The sequence below is a fragment of the Nycticebus coucang genome, chromosome 4, assembly GCF_027406575.1.
Source record: "Nycticebus coucang isolate mNycCou1 chromosome 4, mNycCou1.pri, whole genome shotgun sequence".
Lineage (NCBI taxonomy): Eukaryota > Metazoa > Chordata > Mammalia > Primates > Lorisidae > Nycticebus > Nycticebus coucang.
In genome coordinates, this window is record NC_069783.1 from 47503194 (window position 1) to 47523264 (window position 20071).

Consider the following 20071-nt stretch of genomic DNA (forward strand, 5'->3'; position numbering starts at 1 on the left):
CTTGATCATATTAAAAAGCTTCTTCTCAGCTAAGGAAATAGTCAACAGAGAAAACAGACAACCTATGGATGAGGAGAAAATATTCACAAGCTATATGTCCAATAAAGGGCCAAAAATCAGAATCTACAAAGAACTCAAGCAAATCAGGAAGAAAAAAAAAATCCCACCCCATTTAAAAGTGGGCAAAGGACATGAAGAGAAGCTTTTCAAAAAAGATAAAGGGTTAATAATGTTCAGTAAATGTGAAAAATGTTCAGTGTCACTAATCATCAGGGAAAATATTTCATTATGAAAAAAATAGAAAAACTGATGTCCAGAACTGTAGCCTTTGCATTGACATTAATTAGGTTGCAAGAATCTCAAACTCTAACAAAGGGAAGCCAAGCCAACATTTAGGAAGTACACTTCTAGTCTCTTAAGATGATGATAATGACATCCCCTGGGCAGAGAATCAGCTAAGGAATAACTGCATCACCAACTTACCTTAACCTTTTTGTTTCCCTGAACTGTGTGCTTGCTCAGCAGAGGCCCAAGGAAGCTACAGAAGCAGAGTCTGCCCTCATCCTAAAGAGGCAAGGTGCTGGGGGATTTGGCTGATTAAAACTTATTGAGAGGTGGGCAAGGGAGAAGAAAGCTGACAGAAGGGAGGAAACACATGTGACCAAAGCCTCCCTGAGACCAGAGTGTACTGGGAGCTGTCCTTTTTACATCTTCTGAATTAGGCCATTCTTCTGGCTGGCCATAGCTTGGTGTTTTCTCTATTCAGGCAAGAATGGGGCTTGGGAAGGGCTCAGAGACCTCCACATGGTGGGCTTTCCTTGTTCATTTCTCTAAGTCACTAGCCAAGTATCTGATAATCCCTCATTATTAGAATGTTTAAAAATATATTTATTTTAGAACAGGGCATCAGAATTTTGAAAAATGCTATTAATAGAAAGATTTATCAGCTATCAGTGCAAAATAGCATGCTATTTTGTATATATTTTCTCTTTTTTTATTGTTAAATCATAGCCGTGTACATTAGTGCAATCGCCTGTACCCATTCTAAGATGTACCATAGATGTGGCCCCACCCATTACCCTCCCTCCACCAAAACCTCCCCACTCCCTTCCCCTTCCTTGGACCTTTCCCCATAGTCTTGTGCTATAGTTGGGTTATAGTCTTCATGTAAAAGCTAAAATTTAGCTTCATAGTAGGGCTGAGTACATTGGATACTTTTTCTTCCATTCCTGAGATACTTTGCTAAGAAGAATATGTTCCAGCTCCATCCATGTAAACATGAAAGAGGTAAAGTCTCCATTTTTCTTTAAGGCTGCATAGTATTCCATGGTATACATGTACCACACTTTGCTAGTCCATTCGTGGGTCGATGGGCACTTGGGCTTCTTCCATGACTTAGCAATTATGAATTGGGCTGCAATAAATATTCTGGTACAGATGTCTTTGTTATATTGTGACTTTTGGTCTTCTCGGTATAAACCTAGTAAAGGAATTATAGGATCGAATGGCAGGTCAATTTTTAGGTCTCTAAGTATTCTCCAAACATCCTTCCAGAAGGAACGTATTAGTGGGCATTCCCACTAGCAGTGTAGAAGTGTGCCCTTTCCTCCACATCCACGCCAACATTTCTGGTTTTGGGATTTTGTTATGTGGGCTACTCTTACTGGGGTTAGGTGATATCTCAGAGTAGTTTTGATTTGCATTTCTCTGATGATTAAGGATGATGAGCTTTTTTTCATGTGTTTGTAGATTTTGAATTGGTCTTCTTTAGAGAAAAGTCCCTTGCCACCCTGAAATGGGGTCATGTGTTTTTTTCTTGCTAATAAATTTGAGTTCTCTGTGGATTCTACTTATTAGACCTTTATTGGAGGTATAATCTGCAAATATTTTCTCCCATTCTGAGGGCTGTCTGCTTGCTTTACTCACTATGTTCTTGGCTGTGTAGAAGCTTTTTAGTTTGATCAGGTCCCAGTAGTATATTTTTGATACTGCTTCAATTGCCTGGGGAGTCCTCCTCATAAAATATTCACCCAGGCCGATTTCTTCAAGAGTTTTCCCTGCACTTTCTTCTAGTATTTTTATAGTTTCATGTCTTAAGTTTAAATCTTTTATCCAGTGAGAGTCTATCTTAGTTAGTGGTGAAAGGTGTGGGTCCAGTTTCAATCTTCTACAGGTTGCCAGCCAGTTCACCCAGCACCATTTGTTAAATAGGGAATCTTTTCCCCACTGAATGTTTTTAATTGGCTTGTCAAAGATCAAGTAAAGGTAAGTAGCTGGATCCATCTCTTGGTTCTCTATTCTGTTCCAGACATCTACTTCTCTGCTTTTGTGCCAGTACCCTGCTGTTTTGATCACTATGGATTTATAGTACAGTCTCAGGTCTGGTAGCGTGATTCTTCCTGCTTTGTTTTTATTGCTCAGTAATGTTTTGGCTATTTGAGTTTTTTTCTGATTCCATATAAAACGAAGTATTGTTTTTTCAAATCTTTAAAGTATGACAATGGAGCTTTAATAGGAATTGCATTAAAATTATATATTGCTTGGGGCAGTATGGACATTTTAACAATGTTGATTCTTCCCAGCCTTGAGCGTGGTATGTTTTTCCATCTGTTAATATCTTCAGCTATTTCTTTTCTTAGAGTTTCATAGTTCTCTTTGTAGAGATCTTTCACGTCCTTTGTTAGGTATACTCCCAAATATTTCATCTTCTTTGGCACTACTGTGAAAGGAATAGAGTCCTTGACTGTTTTTTCGGCTTGGTTATTGTTGGTATATATAAAGGCTACAGATTTATGGGTGTTGATTTTGTAGCCTGAGACATTGCTATATTCCTCGATCACTTCTAAAAGTTTTGTAGTAGAATCCGTAGTGTTTTCCAGATATACGATCATATCATCTGTGAAGAGTGAAAGTTTGATCTCTTCTGACCCTATGTGGATACCCTTGATCACCTTTTCTTCCCTAACTGCAATGGCTAAAACTTCCATTACAATGTTAAAGAGCAATGGAGACAATGGGCAACCTTGCCTAGTTCCTGCTCTAAGTGGAAATGATTTCAATTTAACTCCATTCAAGACGATATTGGCTGTGGGTTTGCTGTAGATGGCCTCTATTAGTTTAAGAAATGTCCCTTCTATACCAATTTTCTTAAGTGCTCTGATCATGAAGGGATGCTGGATATTATCAAAAGCTTTTTCTGCATCTATTGAAAGAATCATATGGTCTTTATTTTTAAGTTTGTGTTGAATTACATTTATAGATTTACGTATATTGAACCCGCCTTGAGACCCTAGGATAAATCCGACTTGGTCATGGTGTATAATTTTTTTGATGTGTTGTTGGATTCTGTTTGTTAGGATCTTATTGAGTATTTTAGCATCAATATTCATTAGTGATATTGGTCTATAATTTTCTTTTCTTGTTGGGTCTTTCCCTGGTTTGGGGATTGAGGTGATGTTTGCTTCATAGAATGTGCTGTGTAATATTCCTTCTTTTTCTATATTTTGGAAGAGGATTAGTAGTATAGGTACTAGTTCTTCTTTAAAGGTTTGGTAGAATTATGACGTAAAGCCATCTGGTCCTGGGCTTTTCTTTTTAGGGAGATTTTGTATAGTTGATGCTATTTCAGAACTTGATATAGGCCTATTCAACATTTCCACTTCATTCTGGCTAAGTCTTGGTAGGTGGTGTGCTTCCAGGTATTGGTCGATTTCTTTCAGATTTTCATATTTGAAAATGAAATAGATGTCTGTTAAGTCCAGATGTTGAATGGTTAAGTTTAAATCTAAAATTTCTTTGCTTAGCTTCTTTTTGGAGGATCTATCCAGGACTGCTAAAGGGGTGTTAAAATCTCCAACTACTATGGAAGTGGAGGAAATCGAGTTGCTCATGTCTGTTAGAGTTTCTATTATAAATTGAGGTGCGTAGTGGTTGGGTGCATAAATATTAATAATTGAGATGTTGTCATATTGAGTATTACCTTTGACAAATATGAAGTGTCTATCCTTATCCTTAATTATTTTGGTTGGTTTAAAGCCTATTGCGTCTGCGAACATGATTGCAACGCCTGCTTTTTTCTGCTTTCCATTTGCCTGGAATATAGATGACCATCCCTTCACCTTGAGTCTATATCTGTCTTTTAATGTCAGATGCGATTCTTGGATGCAGCAGATATCTGGCTTGAGTTTTTGTATCCAGTCCGCCAACCTACGCCTCTTTAGAGGACAATTTAAACCATTCACATTAATTGAGAGTATTGATAAGCCTTTCGAGAGACCGTTGGGCATTTTTAATCCTTTTGCGACTATGGAAGTTGGAATTTGATCAAAAAATTTTTGGGTGGGTTTACTTTTGTGGTGGAGAATTATGCTGGTGTTTATGGAGGATAGGTCTAAGAATGTCCTGGAGAGTCCTGGTTTAGTTGTGGCAAGTTTCTTCAACATGTGAATGTCGTTGAAGTATTTAATTTCTCCGTCATAAATGAAGCTCAGTTTAGCTGGGTACCGGATCCTGGGTTGAAAGTTATTTTGTTTTAGGAGATTAAAAGTCGATGACCATCCTCTTCTAGCTTGAAAGGTTTCAGCAGAGATATCTGCAGTTATTCTGATATTCTTCCCCTTGTAGGTAAGGGTTTTCTTTCGTCTGGCAGCTTTCAGAATTTTCTCCTTCATATTAACTTTAGTGAAATTGATTATGATGTGTCTGGGGGATGTCTTATTTGGGTTGAGTTGTGCTGGAGTTCTGAAACTGTCTGCTATCTGAATTTTGGAATCTCTTGGCATGTCTGGAAAGTTCTCCTTCATAATCTCATGGAGAAGAGACTCTGTGCCTTGTGAAGCCACTTTGTCACTTTCGGGGATCCCTATAAGATGAATATTGGTTTTCTTCATATTATCTGAGAGCTCTCAGAGAGAGTGGTCTGTTTTTGCTTTTGTTTTCTCCATTTCTCTTCTTTGAGGGTTTGGGAGCATTCGAAATCTTTGTCTTCAATGTCAGAAATCCTTTCTTCTACTTGCTCCATTGTGTTACTGAGGGATTCTACTGTGTTTCTCAGAGCTTTGAGGGATGCAACTTCTTGTCTCAATGTGTCGAAATCTTTGGTCATTTGGTCTTTGAATCTGTTGAATTCTTGAGATAACTTTTGGAATTCTAATTCGATCTTATTTGCTATCCAGATTCTGAATTCAATTTCTGACACCTCAGCTATTTGTTTGTGCATGGGATCTTGTGCTGTGTCTGCCCCATTGATCCTTGGGGGAGTTGATCTACTCTGATTATTCATATTGCCAGAGTTTTTCTGTTGATTTCGCCTCATGATTGTTTTTTACCGGTGCCTCTGGCTGTCCTCAGAGTTGGGGAGGTGTCTCTCTAAGATTAGACCCCAGCGGGATCACTCTATTGTTGCTGGATCTTTGTAGGGTGTGACCCTGTGTAGTTCCTCTGGGGCTGCTCTAGCTAGGGAGTTCTGATTGTGGAAGGAGCTCCTGTTTGTGACACACCCAGATCCAGCAACAGGGTTCGGGGTGGTGCGCACGTTTCTGGGAGTGCTAGGCACCCAGTGACTTTGGCACAGAGAGCCCAAGGCTCCAGCAGTCTCTGGCCAGGAGAAGAGCTCTGCGCAGAGGCAGGGAAGGCTCCAAAGGGCATGCAGCTACCAGAGTCACTGTCCAGATGGATGGGCTAGTGTGGAAGCTGGGAGAACACAGGAGTCAGGATGCAGGGTTGTGTGGCTCCCGCAATTCCTGGTCAGGGAATGTGGAGGCCCAGTGGGTGCGGGTCACTATACAGCTCTTATGGAGGTCTGGGCGGCGCCAAGCCCAGGAGTTTGAGGTTGCTATGAGCTGTGACGTCACGGCACTGTACCCAGGGCAACAGCCCAAGGCTCCAGTGTGCCAAAACTGTCTCTCTCTGTCCCTAAGGAGGCTGTAAGGCAGCTCAGTCCCCGCCTTTAGGCTGCTCTGTCAGTAGGTTACTTTGACCTGCCCCATCCTTGCTCTGAGACCCTGAGGGCGGAGCTTTCCGGGGCAGTTCTTTTACAATGGCTTCATGCACCCAGCTCAGTGGCTCAGTCTGGGGCCCCAGACAATGCCCAAAGTTCTCCACACTCCTGCTTGAGCTCTCCCCAAGGCAGTTCAACTGAGTGCCAAGTCCAAGAACACCAAAACAGTTCACTGGTAAGGCCTTTCCGGTTTGTAGTCTCACTGCTGCTTGTACTTACGGTGCCGGCGTGATTATGTTGATCGAACACACGCAACCACTTGCCAGTTTTCCACTGTTTTTGTCCTCCTCTTGGGGTCCAGGAGTCCCTTGCTGGCTCCCTGTATCCTCCAAGGGATGATTATAGGCAGATCCCACCGGCCAGAGATGCCTGGAGTCTTGTCTCCCCAGACTCGCTGTTCCCAGTTGCAGGGAAGCTGTTACTCAGCCGCCATCTTTAATCTCTTTCCTAGCGTGCTATTTTAAGCCATGCTTTTTCCTTGAGTGCCCTTAGATGTCTCTGCTGGAAGAAAGCATCCCTGGATCGGATAAAGAACCCAAACTAAGATCAATTAGAGACTTAAGCTGTGTTGAGCATGAATCTCGTGATCCAGCGTCTATGGAAGAAAGGACAGCTGAGGTAGGAAAAATGGAATCTTGTTCTCACAAATGTGTATTTATCCTTTGGAGATATGTCTGAGAAGCATTGACTCTAAAACTATCCGTTCTTGAAAAGTATGTTCCTAAATTCTGGGGAATCACAGTATCCATGAACAGGAATTAGGAAAGACCAGACAAGATCTATAATATGCTTTTGTAGCATTGGGCTTGCAAGTTTTTGTCAAAAGTTGTTTCCTCAGGTTCTTTGCTTCCAGTGGTGGAGAGCTGAGACTAGATAGCTTAAAATGCCTTGTCTTCTGTCTCACGGTTTAGACAAAAAAGATGTGTTTCAATGCACAAAACTGTGTCAACGACATTAGCACACTTCTACTAATTACATATTTTGTTATAATGTGGCAAATTTATTGATTTTTTAACATTATTAAAAATCACACCTTTCACTTAAGATTCAAAAGCATATAACTGTCCAGGTCCAGCTGATGCATTTATCACGCATCTCTGTCCACGTTGTGGCCCAGGAATCCTTTTATTGCTGTGTGTGTTTTACATTCCAATACACCAGGACTTCTCAGGTGCTCACCATTTCCCAAAAGCTCTTTGTATTATTATTTTTGTTTTTAAACTTTATGGCCTGGATCATTCTGTCTCCTTTGCCCCTTTCCAGCTCTCTAGCTAACTACCATGTCATCGTTTAAGCCCATGTCGAACACAACCTCTTTTCCAGCTTTCCTTCTTTCTTTAACTCTTTAATTCTTGTATTGCAGAATAAATTGTCTTGGATAACTGCTGTTCTTTTTATTTTGCACACCATTCATTTTGCTTGTATTCTAATGAGTTTGCTTCTTTTGCTTGCTTTCTTTCATTCTTCTCACACCCTATTACCTCATCTCAAATATCATGAGCATAAGTGAAAGGATTTCCTATTACTCATCTATATATTTTTTGTCCTAATACAAGGTACACTGAATACATGCCTTTGATTTTATTTTCCCTTCACACATTCTATTTTATGCTAATCTGTTTTCAAACCTTTTCTATCATTCCCTATAATGAATTGATGTCAAATACAGTAGTTGGCTTTACTCATCAATGTATCTTCATCTCTGCCTAACAGTTCTCTCGCTCTCTTAATAGCTTGGTCTCTGAATCAAATATTCACTTTGAAAAGGACTAAAATTCTTTCTGGACTGGAATTTACCTTTTTGTATGTATTTGTATATTTTAAAAACTCATACTGGCATTTTTTTTAATGCCATAATTTATAAAATAGAAAGATAAACTACTTTTCTTTTTTTTATATTTTGAGAATATAGTATTTATTGTGAAGAATAACAAAAGCATAATTTTTTTAATTTCTAAAATAAGAAATCTAAATATTACAAACAAAAACTAAAAGCCTCACTTGTTCACATCTACAGTGAGATGACAGGATAAGCTACTACTTTTCTTATATTACATATGTTCACAATTGCTGGTTCCTGAAATGTCAACATGTGCATCTCATTTTTATGGACATCCTGGGCAGTAGGTAAAACTACCACACTGGCCACTGACACAGATGATTAGTAAGGTCGTTCATTAATGACATAGAGTGCATTTAAAAACTTTCCGCAAAGTCAGAGTAACTCAAGCTCATTAAAAATGTAATTATTACAAGAAAATGAGAAGTCATCTTATGCTCAGCATGGGCATGAACAGGAGCTGTTTAATGTGGTTATGAAGAAATAGCCATATCTTCCCTATTCTGCCTCCTTCCTCATCTTTTTCTTTGGGCGACAAAAGACTTGCTGGCAATAACTAGCTTTATTGATGCATGAGTTATTCTGTCCTTCGAAACAGATGTTGCCTCACAGGAGACCATCATTCAAAGAGCAATTTTAAATACTTGAATTGCACCACAGAATCATAAATTATTAACATGGCTTCATGTTGTGATTCTGAAATGTAAAGATGAGAGCAAAACACAGAACCAGAGAGTGATTTAAATGGTGAAATGCCAGTTACCCAAACAAAAGAGGAACATCCCATGATGAGAAAGAGGTCATTAAGGGAAAAATCAAAATGTTACTCTGGTGGATTTTTCCCCCCTTACTTACAGAATCACGCTTTCAAAACTCAGCCCCATGAAAGAATTTCTTTCAACTGCATGAATGTTTATGTTATCCTGAATGTCTCTAGAAGAAAGAACAGAAAATTATTTATGTCAATTTCATTCATGTAACCTTTCCACATTTAGTTTACTTGGTCTAAGGTGGTCTTTAGCTGGCATCAGGATTTAATAGTTATTGTTTAGAGGGTAATGAGCTCAAAGTTTGGGAAATACATGGCCTCTGATTTATCTTTAGTATGTCCATTCTTCTTAAAAATAGATTTTTAGACATAGAATGTGTTCTCTTTTTGCAGGTTTGCTTAGCCAATTTTGCTGTATTAAAGTTCTCTTGCTTCTGCAGTTGATTTCTACTCAATGCAATGAACACTTAAGCTGACTTTTTACCTGTATACCAAGTTTCTCTTTCTCTATTCACTTTAGCTGGGCTGCCGCCTTCTCTCATCTCAATCCCTTATAGCTCTTTCTCAATCCCCTTCTTATAGCTAGTTCCTTTTCTTCTGTCCTCTTTGGGTCACAGAACAATTTTATCATTGATTTTCCCTTTTCTGAATGAAAGGATGGAGACAGTTCTATTTTTCTGTTTGTGTTGCTCCTTTTCCTGTCAAACTTCCCTGTTAGGTCTGATGTAACATATAAATGTAGAAGGAACAGCTACAGAAGTCATATAGTAAAGAGCTTGGCACAATTTAAAAAATTCTAAAAGATTCTCTAACTCTCTCTCTCCTCCCCGTCCAGCTCCTTACACCCCTTCTCCACCTATTCCTTTGGTTCTGTCCATAGTCTTATAGTTTCACTACTGGAAATAGTTGCCATTCTACATTGCCTTTTCTCCTCATCTTTCAACATACAGATACCTTTGGAAAAGGCAAAAACATCCTGCCACTAACACATGGGGATGAACTTGTCTGTCAGATAGTTTCTTTATGAATTGAGAAAAGGAGTGACTTCCAGATTTTTCTATAAGCTGGCTCTGTGTACAGCACTCCTATTGAGGAGCCTATGACTTCTTCCAAACTGAGACTCACTGCCTTGCAGGTAAATCCAAGGACATTACTGCTTGTCTTCCCATCGCTGCTCACCCAGAATGACACACCTGGAGGCCCAGGAGGCTGCTGGGCAAGACAGCTACTGAGTAAAGGGCTGGTAACCACTCAAGGAAAAACTTACAGTAAAACCTTTTGGAGAGAGTGAATCTTGTGAACATCTGGCAAGTGATTAATACCTGTGTTGGATATTAACCTAGAGAGAGACAAAAATAAGAGTGAGTAAAAATGAAGCTGGGTATTTAAACAATTTTTAGAGTATAAATGTCCCTACATCAAAATATCAGTTTTGAACCATCAGAAAAATCTATAAGAAAAGCCAGTAATATGCATGAATTATATTTGTGTTTTCTGTTATATTTTAAGATTCTCTTCAGGGTCTAATAAGTTACCTATCTCCTAGAGAAAAGAAACTTACACTTCAGGCCCATGAGGCTAGGCAGCCACAATGTACTTTATTGAGACAAAAGGTGATATGTTAATATGATCCCAAAGCAACTTCCAACTAGATAACATAAGTATCCTAAACCGTCCCCTACTTCCAACCTTGTCATATTTATTGAAAAACTTCCACCTCCCCACTCCACATGATTCTCTTGGGATTAGAGCATGAGACTCCGTGCTCTTTGACCTCAGCTGGGCCAATTGGACTCTCCCCTGGAAAGTGGCTGGAGGTTGGTTAGAGGTGAGTTTTCTGCTGCTAGCACCCTTAAGGGATGGTCATAAATTCTTGTCACTGAAAATTACAGACCTGCCCTGGATCTTTCTCAAGGTCTGGTTGTTTTAGTCTGCCCTCTCTAGGAAGCAGAGCCAGAGATGAAGTTTGGCAATATTTTTGATAATATGAATGCAGAGCTTTCAGGACAGGGGGAGTGAACAAGGAAGGAGGAAAGCTAATCAATACAAGGTTGAATTATTGAGTTGGTCATCACTACTGGCGATTGGTCCTAAATCCCTAGGTCTTAGGAGAATTTCAAAATGATCCTCAGAACTATTGATCAAAGTGGGGAAAGTAGTGAGGGGAATATTTATCCATAGACTTTTATTTTGGCCACAGGTGACCCTGTATGGTGTTGACTTCCCACTTCTGGCTTACACGTTTGTGAGTTCCTGACAAGCATCTTTTACAGTGGTACACGAGAAGCCTCAGGGCAGGAAGAGGAGAGGGAGGTTTCTAAGGCCAGGCTGGGTGATGTCCAGCTGCACCGTCATTAAACTGGGTCACCAAAAGTAGCGGTGAAGGCTTTTAAGTGGCACATGAGAACTGTATGACACATTATCCTTTAGCATTTTGCTCAGTCCTGTGAGTTATTTGAAATCCTTCTAATACTTCTCCACTCCCATTTCCTTTTTCTGGGTGCGGTTTACCTAAGCTGGAGTTGGTCTTCATTGCCTGAAACCTAAAGAACCTTCACTGTTAATTCACTTTGAAAACTTTACGTACAGGTGGGGTGGGTGGCTCACGCTTATAATCCGAGGACTCCGGGAGGCCAAGGCAGGTGGAGTTCAAGACCAGACTAGGCCAGAGTAGTAGAGACTGTGTGTCTACTAAAAATAGGAAAATTAGCAGGGCATTGCTGCCCATGCCTGTAGTTCCAACTACTCAGGAGGCTGAGGCAAGAGGATGGCTTGAGCCCAGGAGTTTGAAGTTGCTGTGAGCTATGATAGTTGCCCACAGCATAGAGTGAAGCTCTGTCTCAAATAAACAAAAAGAAAAACTTACATAAGAATGAATTTTTTGCTGTAAGGTCTATAGGTTAAGACAAATGCATATAGCTGTGTAACACTAGTACAATCCAGAGAGAGAACAGTGATGTCACTCTTTGAATTCTCATGTTTCCCTTTGTAATTAAGCTCTCCATGTGTTTCCTATACCTGTCCACCCCTGATGAGTCTTCTGTTTCCATAATTTTGCTAAAATGTCTTGTCAGGGTAATTGTCTAGAATGCAACCTGGGAATCTGGCTTTTTTCACTCAGCACAATGCCTTAGTTTTCTCCCTTCATTCACAGCAAAGTGTCCAGAGTTCCAAAGAGTTGTCTGTACATGCTGTCTTCATTTTCTCATACCCCATTCCACCAGCTCCAACCTGCATTTATCCTACACTCTACAAAGTATGACTATCACACCAAACATCCATCACTGTGCTAATTACCAAATCTATCAAACACTTTAAATTCTCATTTCATTAGGCCTTTCTGTATGATTCAGAACTCTTTGCCAGTCTCTCTCTTCTATTAGTTTCTGCCATTTTGCTCTTTTGTGTTATTCCTTCTTTTCTTCCTATTACTCCTTTTTAGCATTCTGTTTATTCTACTTCCTTTATTTGTATTCTGCATTTTTGGTTTTATCTCTATAATCTCACTAGGTAGGTCTTGTTTCACAAAGTTCTAAGTAGTATCAATATTGCGTAGATTCAAATGTGCCCTCTGACCTCCCTAGTCTGTTGCTAATTAAAGCTTACTTCACACAGCCTTCTGAATGTCTCATTGATGTAGCCAACTAAGTGTCTCCCCCCCATGGGTACCTCCACCACTTCTTTACAGTTCCTCTTTATAGATGTCAGTTAAAGTTGGCTTCTTCTCCTCTCCTATCTGGTATATTTCAGAGTCCTCTTACATTCCCAAATATATCTTGAATTCCACTTCTACTGACACTATGCAAAAGTAAGCTGCCAACTTCTTTCCTCTGGATTTCTGCAATAGTCTTCTGCTTTGAACACATTTAATCTTGTCCTTTTCCAACCCATTCTCCATACAGCACACAGAACACTCTTTCAAAAAATATAAATCATATTTCTTTTTTTTTAATTAAATCATAGCTGTGTACATTAATGTGATCATGGGGCACCATACACTAGTTTCATAGACCGTTTGACACATTTTCATCACATTGGTTAACATAGCCTTCCTGGCATTTTCTTAGTTATTGTGCTAAGACATTTACATTCCACATTTACTAAGTTTCACATGTACCCTTGTAAGATGCACCACAGGTGTAATCCCACCAATCCCCTTCCATCCCCTCCCTTTCCTCCTTTGCTGCTAAGGTTTTGGTTCTCTTCCATAAGCTCAGAGCATAATTTCTACTCCTCACTGTCTACTCTTACACCTTTATCTCCTGCTATTTCCCCAAAGCACTTAGGCCCCAGGGCCTTTCTCTCAGAGACAGTAAATTCTTTCCTGTCTCTAGGTATTTGCATATGATTATCTGAAAGTCTCCCACCTGGCCAAATTCAACTGATCCTTCAGAGTTTATTTACAAATGTCATTTCTTCAGAGAGGAGCTCCCTGAATGCCAATCTAATTTAGGCTCCCTGATTTGTTCCTAGGATAGCCATATCCTTTTTGGCACTTTTTCTTTTTTTTCTGTAGAGACAGAGTCCCACTTTACCACCCTTGGTAGAATGCCATGACATCACACGGCTCATAGCAACCTCCAGCTCTTGGGCTTATGCAATTCCCTTTCCTCAGCCTCCCAAGCAGCTGGGACTATAGGCGCCCGCCACAATGCCTGGTTGTTTTTTTTGTTGCAGTTTGGCCCGGGCCGGGTTTGAACCCACTACCCTCGGTATATGGGGCTGGTGCCCTACTCACTGAGCCACAGGTGCCTTTTCAGCCTTCATCAAGATTCTGAGATATATATTATTTTGTGTTTATTTTTCCCATGTCCATCTCTTCCACCAGATTGTGAATCATGAGAAGGTAGCATTCATGTTTTTCCTGAAAATCCACTGTTGGCTCAGTGGCTGGCATGTGTAATGTGCTTGATCTTTACCAAGCTCTTTATGCCAGGTAATGTGCTGTCAAGAGATGAGCTCAAAAAGAATTATTCATCATCTATGCTCATAACACCCAACTGATTTGACATTATAAGGGTAGCAAGTTGCTCACCTCTCTTAGTGGATGAATAAGAGTTTTATATAATTGAAGGAATGAAGGATCGCCTGATCAGAATGGATAGGTAGATCATTTAACACCAACACCATGGCTTTCATAGCCACTATACTTATGGAATATCTATCTATATATGTATCTGTAGATGCACATTGAAATTGTTGTTCTTTACAGTAAAGAAAACACATTGCAAAAATGGCTAAAATTATTCCAGTAGTGCTGAGTTTAAGACCCTTAAAAAAGATCTAGTGCCCATCTAGTGAGATGGATTATTGGTGATAACTCTGTAGTTGAGACTCTCTATAACCCCAAGATAACATAGGAAATGGAGTTCAGATGAACACTTAGTTTTCAAATCATTTTTCCCCTCTGATCAATAAATTCATGTCTGATGGAGACTGCAAGTAAGTAATCAGCTAGGAACTCTGTGTCTCAATGGGTTTTCTCTGGTCAAATGACTGTTTGCTGCAAAATTATTTTGATTCACTCAACCATGGTTTATCTTTAAAAAACAGTTAAAGGCCTGAGGGTAAAATGTCAGCAAATTTAAGTTTCTGAAAATGGGTCTTCTAAAGAATAGTAACTGGCTCAGAGTTTTCTCTCTTAACAGCTGGTTTCACATTCTAAGCTGGTGTTAACACATTGCATTACTGTCCCTAAAAATTAGGCTGCAATAATGAAAATGAGCACCTCTCCTGTTAGGGTGAACTTAGTGGGGTCCCTGTAGTTGGTGGGAAACATTCTCACCTATCCCGTCTCAGGATAATATACTCGCTTTTCAGGAACAGGTGACCCTGTGGCTCCAAGACTTAGTACCCTAAACATCATTAGTGCTGGTGTTGGTGGGTTCTTGATTTGTCTTAATTTAACACAGTCTGTGTGTGTGTTGCTGGCTTCAGGGAGCTTGCAAGTGAATTGAGAAGCCTAGGACAGATGAAGCACCCAGACTGCTTTAGTACTAACTGTATGCTACTGCTTGTGAGAATCTTTAGAGTTCAGAGAAGGGGAGAGCAATGTGGGCTGGTAATAGTCAGAAGCACTGCTTATATGAAGAAGAGAAAACCAGATATCTTAGAGCACAGAGCCTTCGGCATAAACTAAGAGTAGTAAACATGCATAGCTGGATCACAGGAGAGGAGCTGGGAGGATGGGAAACAGAGAAAAATAAAAAGGAGTGGCATGATTTCAAGAAACTTTAAAGTGACGAAGAGAAATGTGGGCTTGCTGGGCCAGCATTGGAAGGCATTTAGAGTACAGAGAGGGGAAGCAACAAGACTTGGGGGTTTCCTGAGCAGAGGTGGTACATATTCTCACAGTCCCTCACCTGAGAACTTCACAGTAGTAATCAGGCCAAACGAATCTGCGGTTATGGAGAACCTACTGTAGAGGTGAATATTTAATCTACTGGACTGAGAAAAGTAAGGCAGGACAAAAGACAAGATATCCCTTCTTTTAAACATGCTAACCCAAAATGCTGCTCTTTCTCCCTCCCAATCCACCAGAGCATGGAATGATCAGTCTGAGACTGTGAACCAGCTCTTGCTTAGTTCTGGACTTGAGGCAGCCAGAGTTCATGCTATGACTTGAACAGGTCTTTGAGATGCTTTAGGCAAGTTCGATTTTGGGAGGGGATGCAGCTAGCAGGGAAGGCATGCCCCGCTTATCACTTCTGCCAGAGAATGTTTCCTAGGAGCCAAGGCTGAGGATTTGAAGCTGAATTCCTTTCTCTCTGCCTTCTAACTCATTTCCTATAATAATAGAATTCTTTTGCTTTTAAGCCATTTGAAATTTGAAATTAAAAAAAAAAATTTTAAATAATATTTTTAAAGTCTCCTATATAAGGTTGGAGTTGACTCTTTTCTTCCTGTCCATTCTGGAAGAAGTTAGGCCGATGATGGATAAGAATAGTAAGAGTAAGCTCAGCTTAATCATATATAGTTGATTCTCGTTACTCACGGTAGTTATGTTCTATAAAGTCATCTCAAGCACTGAATTAGTAAATCATTGGCCCTAGAGGAAGTGCAAGGGCACATCCTATGAGCCTTTTGTCACAACATTCTTCTCATGGTTTGATCAATGTGTAACCCTTTTTAGTGTGGTATTCCTTTTTAAAGACACCTATTTAATATATATTGTTGATTTATTAACATTGAACTCATGGCCTGCAGCACTATTAACTCATGTCTGAAGGAAACTTACATAAAACACATATTTTCCCTAAGGCACATTAATTCTTCTGCTAGGCTAGGAATCCTAGACAACAATTTAGCTCTATTCTTGGGGGCCATTTTAAATCGTGAAATCACCACTAAAAAGCACAAACATGACAAAATTTGGTACTAAGTAGACTATGCCAAAGAATACTTGCTTTGCCTTGAAACAAGAAGGCAGAGCTTTGCCTTGTTCAGCCTCAGTTGGTAATACTTGTCTCTCTGCATGTGTCCAAGTCCGAGGATAATTGACATTAGAGAAGAAAATTTAATTTATGTGTTTGAAGTATTGATTTGGGGTTGCAAATAAATTTAGCAAGTAGGCAAGTTAGCAAATACGGAATCCGAAGATAGTAAGGATCAAATGTATTGAAAAGATTCCTTTATGAAAGTTGCTGATACTGAGATTTCTAATAACTATTTATTAATCAGGAATTTGCATATCTATTTACAGCATCATGAAAGATACTGACATATGTTTTCTGAATCATTAATTAAACATCTGGGTAGGTATAGTATCACAGAATCTTGGAGTTAGATGGCAGAGTTAAGCAGCTGTGGTACAACAAAAAGGGTCTTAGGTTAGAGACCCTGGATTTGAGTGTCAACCCTACAGCTAGCTGGATGACATTGAGCCGTTCATTTACCTTTTCAGAGTCTCAGTTTCTCTTGCTGTAAAATAATTTTGTGTAAGGAATTGCATGTGACAGTAGGAGAGCCTGGTTTGCTGCCTTCCCAATCTCATGTCTTCAAAACTGGATCTAACTAGTTCTCATAGTTAACTGGGCCTATTTCAGTATCCATGGAACCAAACTCCTCAGCAATCAGGGAAAAGGTACACAAGGGCAGCATTTCCAAGAGGTTGGTGCTGTCAACTTGGCTGCAGATTCTGTTTGGACCTAGTGTCTTGGTTTAGCAATCAGTTTCTGTTTCTGAGCAGGGCAGATAGCACAGCTCAAAGGCAGTGGCTGTCATGCCAGGTGATCTGGGTTCAAACCCTGGCTTTGGGGGTTAGTTGAAGTCTCTAGAACTCAGATACTTTTAACACAGGGAGATGAAAAAATTTACCTTTCAGGAATTCTTAATATTCTGCTTAGTCTCTAGCATCATACCTAGGCACTGTTGCTGCTGTGGCCAGGCTCCAGCTTTATATTCCAGTTGCCATATCTGAGAGCCTGTCTGATGTCCTGGTTCTGCTAGGACCTGGGTCATGTCTTGCATGTCCCAGCCCTTTGGGGTGCTAAATGTTGCTTCCATATCTGAGTCCTTGTGGGACCTCCATGACACCTGAGTGAGCTGGTCTCTTTTTTTTTTGTTTTCTTTCTTTCTTTCTTTTTTTTATTGTTAAATCATAGCTGTGTACATTAGTGCAATCAAGAGGTACAATGTGCTGGTTTCATATACAATCTGAAATATTCTCATCAAACTGTTCAATGTAGCCTTCATGGCATTTTCTTAGTTATTGTATGTAGACATTTGTATTCTGCCTTTAGTAAGTTTCGCCTGTACCCATTCTAAGATGCACCATAGATGTGGCCCCACCCCTTACCCTCCCTCCACCCTAACCTCCCCCCTCTCTTCCCCTTCCTTGGCCCTTTCCTCATAGTCTTGTGCTATAGTTGGGTTATAGCCTTCATGTGAAAGCTATAATTTAGCTTCATAGTAGGGCTGAGTACATTGGATACTTTTTCTTCCATTCCTGAGATACTTTGCTAAGAAGACTATGTTCCAGCTCCATTCATGTAAACATGAAAGAGGGAAAGTCTCCATCTTTCTTTAAGGCTGCATAATATTCCATGGTATACATGTACCACAATTTGCTAGTCCATTCGTGGGTCGATGTGCACTTGGGCTTCTTCCATGAGTTAGCAATTATGAATTTGGCTGCAACAAACATTCTGGTACAGATGTCTTTGTTATATTGTGATTTTTGCTCTTTTGGGTATAAACCTAGTAAAGGAATTATGGGATCGAATGGCAGGTCTTGTGGATGTGGAGAAAAGGGAACACTTCTACACTGCTGGTGGGAATGCACACTAATACATTCCTTCTGAAAGGGTGTTTGGTGAGCTGGTCTCTTATCTGCTACCCGAGACTCCTGGAGCTCTGCTGCAAACACTGGAAGCCACCGTGGGGTTTCCTGGGTCCTTCCTGCTTCTGTTCTATTTGCACCCCCAACCCCACTTCTTTCTGATATGCCTGCTTAGATCAACATTCTCACTTGTCTGATTCTGCTTAGTCTCTAGGCCCTGGCTTTTTCTGTTCAGGATCATACTATCACTTAGAGATTTGTTGAGGGCAGGGGCAATTAATACAAAGAGATGACAAAAATAAAGATGACTTACACATTTTTTACAAAAAACCAAGTGATCCAAATTTGTCAACTTTTTCGGTGATGACAAATGGCTACCAGAAATAACGCTACAAAGCAGATATTTTCAAATTGGAAACATTAAGGGAAAGGTGACATATTAATAAGGGAGAAGATTAACAGCATTGAAAGAAATCTATGCAATGGAGAGAGTATGTGGGAAAAATGTATGGAAATGGTTAATTGCTGAAAATGATGTATGTCATCACATATGAAAACTCACATTGCATATTTAAAAATAAAAAAATACAATTTTCTAACTAGTTTTTCATGGGGTTTTGAATGCTTTCATTAAAAATAAAAATACAGTATCTTCCAGATGGTTTGTAAGAACATCTGATTGACATTAGGGAAGAAAATTTACTGGCTGAATATAATAAAATATTTGCATAAAAGGAGTGTAGAACTGATTTAAGAATGATGACTGAGAAAATGTATTTATGGAGCTGGTCTAAAGTTTTATTCTCAGATTTGACAGCCATTATAATCGACTATTGATATGACCTGTGAGTTAAATTAAGGATTTAACAAATAAAGCACTGGCTATAATGTTTATGTCTCTAAAATATTGTTATAGTTAGAGCAAAATCGGCTTTTTGTGCCATGTAAATGGTATATCCGAGAAGATAAAAATATAGAAGCATTTTATTTATCTTTATTTCATCCTTTCAAATAAATATTATTTTAGTGTATGTTTTGGAATGCACAAAATACTACAATCATATATGTATATAATTTATAAATTATTTTGATCAATTTTATCTTGTTTTTGGCTGATGGGAGGAATTAAGGCTGTACTATCCAATGCATAGGATATTTTGCTTGGAAGAGAAGCTTGTGACTTTGAAATTCTGCCTGGTGGAAATGGTAATAGATTTGTGTTGTTCTGTTAAGTAGGTATAGGATTCATAATACTAATGGCTAACATTTATTGAACACTTCCTATGTACCAGGTACCACACTGAGCACTTACCATCGATTATTTTATTTATTCCTCTCCACTACCTTAGGAGGCAGGTGTCATTACCATACTCACATTAGAGCTGAGGATGCTCAGCTGAGAGTGGTCTAGTAACTGGGTCAAGGCCACAAGGAGAAGCAGAGCTAGAGATTAAATTCAGATCTTTCTGAATCTAAGGTTTATGTTCTTACCATTACCTGGCTTATCTTAATGACAGCTTCTAAGAGTTGCCCAACAGAGGGATGCATTTTCCTGCTAAATTCTTGGTTCCCTTCCCAAATTCTTGGAAATGTACCCAAGAAACTCTATGCACACGTTTATTCCTGAGGAGGAACTTGGACTCTGTGACCTCTCAGATGACTTCCAACTTAGAAACTGAGTATTTCTCTAGAACCACTATTTCTAGAGGATATAAAAGCTTTGCTTACAAATTAAATGCTACAATGGTTAATAATTTAGGGAAATTTTGGGTTAATAAGCTTAAGCAGTTTCCTGAGGATTCTCAGAGCTGCCCTTTACCATGAGATCATGCATTATAAATGTCCAAGAGAAGGAAATAGTATACTGGCTTTCCCAAACATACTGACCTAGGAGTCCCCCTTTCTTGTGGAGTACCTCCTGAGTTTGGTGTTTCCTAGTTCAACCTGGAAGCCATTTTATTGTAGACTCATTCTTCGTGAATGCTATTACTGTTAGGATATGTTGGCAAATTATCTCTTAAGCAGGGAAATTTATTAGTCAGAACCCTCCATTCCTCCACATCAGAAAGTTTATTTCACAGAAAGTCAGAAATATATTGGTGAATGGGCAGACTGGGTCAAGTGAAATTTGGTTTACATTCTCCTAAATTTGGGACATTTAGGATGGACCTTTCTAGATTTAGA

General features: G+C 39.5%; 1 protein-coding gene across 1 annotated transcript in view; it reads right to left on the minus strand.

Moving 5' to 3' along the window:
* The window catches only part of FSHR (follicle stimulating hormone receptor), a 33862-nt gene extending 22205 nt beyond the window's left edge, over nt 1–11657 (minus strand). The window contains 3 exon segments of the mRNA XM_053589331.1: nt 8694–8771; nt 9875–9946; nt 11626–11657. Of these exon segments, the coding sequence (XP_053445306.1) occupies nt 8694–8771; nt 9875–9946; nt 11626–11657 (182 nt within the window).
* Nucleotides 11658–20071: the final 8414 nt, after the last annotated feature.